Consider the following 7,166-nt stretch of genomic DNA (forward strand, 5'->3'; position numbering starts at 1 on the left):
AAAGTTCAACATATTATAAACTTAGGGGGTTCAACAAAATGTTTTTAAGCTGACATAATTAGCTCTAATTATACCCTAGAAATTTCGTAAAAGCATTTTAACCACTTTTTTACATATATAAATTGTAAATCTGTAAATCGTTCCACTAATGTATTATCAATCGATACCCTGCAGCAAGTAAATGTCGTAAAGATCAACAGCGCTGGTACGGTTATCTCGACACACACGGCTAGCGCACAGACACATGGAAATTCTGTGCCGACAATCATTCAAAGCACCAACAATCAACACATAACAACCACCGCAACACTCCCGGCATCGACTAAGATCGAAATTTGTACTGCACCCGTACAAACAACCAACCAGGCACAGCAAGCAAATGTCGCGGCCGCGCAGAATATTGCAAACGCGCAGGTTTGCATCGAACCGCTGACTTTGGGCGATGTTGATGTTCGTACTAACAAACAAGTAGCAATTACCGAAGATGCGATTTTTGATGTTGTGCGCCTTTCGTTATTCCTTATTGCTTTCTTTAGTTCCATTGTTTAGCTTTGGCTATTTTTATGTTATTGCATTATTAACAAATGACAATTTTTTACCCCCCCCCCCTTTTGTTCAGCCTATTAAGAAATTTACTTAATATTTATTAAAGCATTTGTGTTTTTTTGTAGCTCAGAGTTTTTATTATTATTTATCTTGGTTGCACTCATAAACCCACAAATTAGCCATATTAGGCAACTTTTTTGAGCTTGGTTTCATTTTCATTTACAGTATTCCACGCAAACAGTGCTTTCTACAATACAAAATGCTGACGGCACAGTGTCTCTCATTCAAGTGGATCCAAATAATCCAATAATAACTCTACCCGATGGTACAACGGCACAAGTGCAAGGAGTGGCTACGGTATGTTCATACTAATTAAAATATTTCAATGTGTCATGTGACATTATATTGCAGCTGCATCAAGGTGAAGGCGGTGCTACTATACAGACTGTACAGAGTTTGGGCGATGTCAACGGTCATGAAAATATGACTGTCGATTTGACAGAGGCGACAGTGGCTCAGGATGGTCAGATATATATTACTGCTGAGGATGGTCAAGGTATGGGTTATGCAGATTACGATAACTTACATATACATACATCTACCATCAAATTATCCTAAAAGCTCAACTTCACAATATGCATGCAATACGATTAAGAGTGAAGGAAGTGAAGTGAATGAAGCTTTGCTGTATTAAAATCTTCCCTAAATTTTAGGAAACTATTTATATGTATTGAATATACGGAAATACATATTGAAAAAGTTTAATTGTGGTTTTACCATTTTATTTTCCCCCAGGTTACCCTGTGTCTGTGAGCAACATGATAACCGTGCCAGTTTCCGCCTCAATGTATCAATCCATGATGGCCAACATACAACAAATTCATACGAATGGTGATGGCACAGTGTGCATCACACCAATGCAGGTAGATTCTCATGCCAATAGTAGCAATAGTAGAAGCAACAATAACAAAATGAATAATACCAACAATAGTAGAAATCACTATCAATGTTATACTTTAACAGCAGCGCCTGGTGGGCTGGGTGCGCGCTTAATTGCAACAGCTCCAACTTCAGCCTTGCCATCGACTGTAAATCAAAGCCAAACAAATATAGCCAATAATAATGCAACAAATTGCCAAATATTTAATCAGTCTAATTTAAGTAATACCCCTTCTAGTCAAAGCAGCCGCGCCGACCACAACCAGCACCATCATCAACGTCAGCAGCAATTGCAGGCCATTCCGGCTGCTGCGAAAATTTTCATCAACGCCGCTAGCTTTGCCACTGTTAACAATAATAACTCCATTAGCACTAACAATAATAATAAATTCGGAAATATAGCCACTGCAGCTGCCGTGTTGCCACTATCATTACCAATTATGGTAGCCACAGCCGGCCTTCCTGCAACAGTCAGTAATGCAAGTGTTGGCGACACTAATCGGTCCGGGCCAGCTTTGACCGGAGGCGATGCTGATACGAGTTCCTCTAAAACCACGACCACTTCTACTATTCGGAAAAGGGGGGCAAACAAGCGCCGCAAACAAACTTTCGCCAAAGTTTCGCCCGTTAAACTTGAAAGTAGTGGCGATTCCAGTGGCGAAACGCTACTACCGTCCAATTTACAATTTTTAGATGAGGAAGCAGATGGACAAGAAATTAGTGTGCAGGAAATCGCAACGGATGCTGGAGATGGTGCTGGCGATGGTAGAGGCTCTGAGGCAAATAGAGGCACATTGAGCGTCTCTAAAAAAATTATAAAAATAGAAAATTTAGAGAACTAATAAAAAAGTAAAAAATGCAACTGGTGATTGTATAAAATGCACCCTATTTTAAAACGGTGTTGTTGAAGTGCTTGCATTTCAAAAAAAAAAAAAAGTTTATATATGTATACATATATGTATATTAATAAAAACACGCATACAATTTGTATCTAGTCAACATACATAATTACCAAACTGCAAACACTAAGTAGGCGCACATAAAACTAGGTTTAGTGTTGATAAATGTAAAATGGTTAACAATTTCTAAATTAACCGCGAAGTACCTTTTGAAATTTCAAAATAGTGATCGAAGTCCCATGAGTCCGAAATGAATTATGAACATTTTGAATTCGGATTCGATTTGCTTCAAATTGTAGCATTTGGGAACATACTTGCCATTGTTGTTTAATTTTGTTTGTTACATTTTTTGTTTGTTACTACGTAGTTCAATTTAATTTACATTTATGATTTGAATGTAATTATACACTTCGCATTGCATAAAATTGTTGCAAATCTTCTTTTTTATTGTATTTTTTCATATGTATATTAAAGTATACATACATCTACACATACATATAAGCACATACATATGTATATATATGCTTTTATTGATTAAATTCGTAGATTTTAAGTTGCTTACACTTACCATTTAACGTTTAATTTTTAATTAGTAACCAAAGCTTATGTAACGAACCCACATTTAAATGAAAATTAGAAATGTTCCTAGCGTATATGTATAATAACATAAAAAAAAACGAATTGATCGTTAATGAACCCACTTGCTAATGTGAAACAAAACCAAAAATTAATTTAGATGATTAGTCATTGTATTCTATATATGTATGCATGTATGAATATATATATATCATATTTAATATATTTTCGAACATCTCAAATGCTAGGAAAAAATATATATGTAGGCTGTTAAGATGTGTAATCTAGTATAAAAAAAAACTTAGAAGCTTTAAAACCTTCCCGCCGTTAAAGCATTAAAAAAATGTTTCAAAATACAAATAGCAAACATACTTATACATATTCTACCCTACCTACATTTAGTTCATACACTCTTGAAATTTTTTGCTGCATACTTTTGCACTACTAACATTTTTACAGATATAAGATGAGATGAAAAATCTGCACAATTTAGAGCGTTTAAAGTACAAAACCGCGTGTTAAGTTAATGCTAAACCTCGTATATGAGGTGTCTTATTTCTAAATGGTTCTCTCTTTTATCCCTAATTATCTCTACCTTTTATTTAAATATCTATATTTTGGTATGAATGGATAAAGCTCGATCCAGAAGCTTCCGATGAGCAAATCTCATTTTTGGTACAAATGTCAGTTGCGAGGTTTTGCGGAACCACGATACGTGGTGTTGCACTTTAAACGACAATTTGCATAAAACAAAAAAAAAATCAAATAAAAATAAGAAAGTCTTCTTCACTCAATAACATAGGCTGACTTTAAAACTGTAATATCAATGAATACGTCAAAAGCATCATGCCCCTTTCACACGCTTCGGTTCCTGGTTACGCGGTGGTCGAATTGCCGGCGCAAAATATATGCAACCGAAAACCGGCATGTGTGAAAGCAAAAAAAATTGCTGAACATAAGTTTTGCTCTGGTCAACCGGCCCGGGTAACTGGAAACGGCATTAAGAGTATTTTTTAACTATGCGTTGTGTTTTAAAATATGTTGAGCTGGTAGTCACAGCGCATCTGGCAAGTAAACACGGCACCACTAATAAAGTTGGATGTTTATTTGCCGTGCGAGGAAGATGAGAATGAGACAGAACAAATGTCAAATATGTCAACGTACATAAAAAGTGTTATTAACGTAAAAATTAACCTTCCATATTTTTGCCTTGATTCCAACTTCGTTGTATGAACACCGCAGTCAAACTGTATATGTATACCCTAAATTTAGCATTTCCATCTTGTGTCATTATAATTTGCTCTTGTAGAACTTTTTTTTCGCATTGGCCCCTTTGTCACATAGAAAAAATTTCATCAAAAACCATTTAACAAAAATTTCAAGAACATATGTGCATTTCCCAAAAAACGTAAACCGAAAATGCAAGTAAATGAATTCAAACGGTTTTATAACTTTAAAGAACTGAAAAAATTAAATAAAAAATTAAATTTAGTATGTGTTACTAGTAAAAATATTGTATGGGAGAAAAATATGTCACGTCCGATATGTCACGTCCGTTACCAGATTTTAATTCAAAATTAAATCAACAACGAATTGCTCCTGATTAAAAATAAATTGGTTGTAACGGCCCATAATTTGACTTTATTTAAAGAAGGTTTAATAAAGGGAACCTTACAGGATTCGCTGAGTTTTGCTTATTTTTACATGTACTCTGAAATCACTTCTGTTTTTGTTATGCTCTCCTTTTCATCGATTTTCTCGACGTGAGTGTTCCAAGCGCACCTAATTTTTTTGTCAATCAAGGGACGGTATAAAAGCTACCCAACGCAAATTTTTTTCACAAGTGACTTCAGTTTTCGTATGATTTATTTAACTTTAAAGTCGTATGATTGTCGCGTCCGTAATCCAGGATATGCCCATATGTATATGAACAAAAATTTGAAAAAAAGTGTATGAACTATATAAATATATTTCAATATTAAAGTACGAATTTAAATATATGCATATATGTACATAGTATCTACAATCATACATATGCCATGATACAGTTTCCACCTTCTTAAAGCAATTATTGTCACACTTCCTGCGAATGAAATATTACATAAATTACTTTTGCTATGAATATCTTAGCGACCTACTAAAAGTGCAATTTTGTATAGTAATGGGCCTTGATAGTAATAAAAACACCGTAGAGAACAATTAACTGTAAACTTTCTCCTGCTTACAAATTAAAAATAACATAGAAAATTCAATTGAAACTTGTTTCAAGTGGTACTGTTTCACACGCTCCTTTTACCGCACAGCCAGATTGCTGGCTCAAAGTGTATGTGAAGTTCTGAGGGCTTTCACACAAGCCGGCCCCCTGTGTGCGGGCAAACCGGCTGCCGGCTATGAAGCGACAGGAACGTGTGAAACGGTTCTTAACGCGGTAAATACGTAGGTAGCGGCGATAAGGTACGAAGCAGGAGCATTTTTCAGCTTCTTATTTTCCTATGACCTTTCTTAATGCTTAATTCTTCATTTTTGTCGCCTTTGCGACTCTAAATCCTCTTACCGGTAGGGATCCTCTTTTCACGATGTTTATTTGGGCACTCCGCACATTAGGCGAGTAGTTATAGTAGTGTAATCGTTTCGGTATACTAAAATATGAAGCTTTTATGCCGAAAACAGATCGCTGATTTGCCGCAAGAGAGCTTTAAAGTTTACTGTTCACATACGCTCCCATAGTAAGAATGGCAAATTTTCTTCTAATGAGCTGTGGTTAATCGATACAGATATGGTATTTTTACACAACGTAGAATAATATTTTAATGAAGCTCCATATGTTACGATTCATAAACATGCTTTCGCCAAATCATAAAATCTGAATGAATCGAAGCGCCAAACACTAGCATTGAAATAGATTTTGGTTAACATTTTTGTTTTAGAAATAAATTTCTGTAAAATCATTTTACATTTAAACGCGAAATTAAAAGAAATTTTTGCAATAAGTGACTGATGTGTAGTTAAAAAAAAAATGTATTTGCCTTGTATGTGTATATTAGCTGGTGACTTATGTACAATGCGCAATTTGCAGAAGTCGGGTCGTACTATGATTAGGAGCGTAATGGGCGGAGCGCCATAGAATAGTAAAATGTGCTAATTTTTATTGAATTTATGTTACTCAATTACTGTTTTATTTCAAATTTATACACGTAATGTTTTTTTTTTGTTTAAACATATATTTAGAAAATATTTAAGCTTAAATATAATCAAAATATATTTTCGGTTAAACTGTTTTTATTTACATTTGTATGTAGTTCAAATTATGAGTGTAATTTTTAATCTTGATTACTGTAAATATTCATATAGCTAATACCAAAATATTTTATTTGAATTGCAATAAATGCCACGCATAATCCCCATTATGTTTGTGTTTTTCATTATGAATTCTTTGTTTTCTTATGATTTTTTTAAGCGGAAAACTATTGTACGTAAGTTTGTAGCTAGCTGTTTGTTTAAATTTATAATTATTTCTGTTGGTTTTTATTTGCAGTAAATGAGTATGGAGTGTCAAACCTTAATTTTCACACGAAAAATGTGCGCTACAATGGTTGTGTATACATTTTTTTCTCTAGAAAACATATATTTAACACACATATAACATAAATTTTACAAATAATATTTATATACATTTTATAATATATCTTACAGGTGGAAAACGGCGACCAGTTGGAAACCATAACCGTTTCTCCGGGCATGCAGCAGATGTTAATTCAAGGTGCGCCAGGTACCGAACCACAAGTGCTGCAAGTCGTAAGTCTCAAAGATGCAACACTCCTTACCAAAGCAATGGAAGCTATTACCGGGGGAAATGTTAAGGCTGAGGATACCATAATAATGGAGCAATAAGTTACTTACAACAGTAAAACACTTATACGCCAGGAGTAATTGTCATTTTACAATACATATGTTTATTTTTTTATAATACACCTGCGGTCTAAATAATAGCAGTGCGACATTTTTTTTTGTTTCTTTAATGTTCAATAATATTTTATAAAAGAATAGCTAATTATATAAAAGAAACCATATTCCTACCTAAATTTCAATCTTTGCAAACAAATTATTAAAATTTAACAAATTTTCACCAAAATTTCAAACTGTTCAGATTTTTTTAGATAAATATTAGGTATGCAGTTTATATGGAAGAAAATGCACAAAGTGTCA

At 34.1% G+C, this 7,166-nt stretch overlaps 1 protein-coding gene across 1 annotated transcript in view; it reads left to right on the forward strand.

Annotated features, from left to right (window-relative positions):
* Nucleotides 1-3,167, forward strand: part of LOC118754981 — a 21,568-nt gene extending 18,401 nt beyond the window's left edge. The window contains exons 4-7 of the mRNA XM_036489848.1: nucleotides 94-450; nucleotides 772-903; nucleotides 958-1,102; nucleotides 1,342-3,167. Coding sequence (XP_036345741.1) covers nucleotides 94-450; nucleotides 772-903; nucleotides 958-1,102; nucleotides 1,342-2,327 — 1,620 coding nt within the window. The 3' untranslated portion in view covers nucleotides 2,328-3,167. The remainder of the gene's footprint in view (nucleotides 1-93; nucleotides 451-771; nucleotides 904-957; nucleotides 1,103-1,341) is intronic.
* Nucleotides 3,168-7,166: the final 3,999 nt, after the last annotated feature.

The sequence above is a fragment of the Rhagoletis pomonella genome, unplaced genomic scaffold (assembly GCF_013731165.1).
Source record: "Rhagoletis pomonella isolate Grant_MI unplaced genomic scaffold, Rhpom_1.0 Rhpom_scaffold_00002, whole genome shotgun sequence".
Classification (NCBI taxonomy): domain Eukaryota; kingdom Metazoa; phylum Arthropoda; class Insecta; order Diptera; family Tephritidae; genus Rhagoletis; species Rhagoletis pomonella.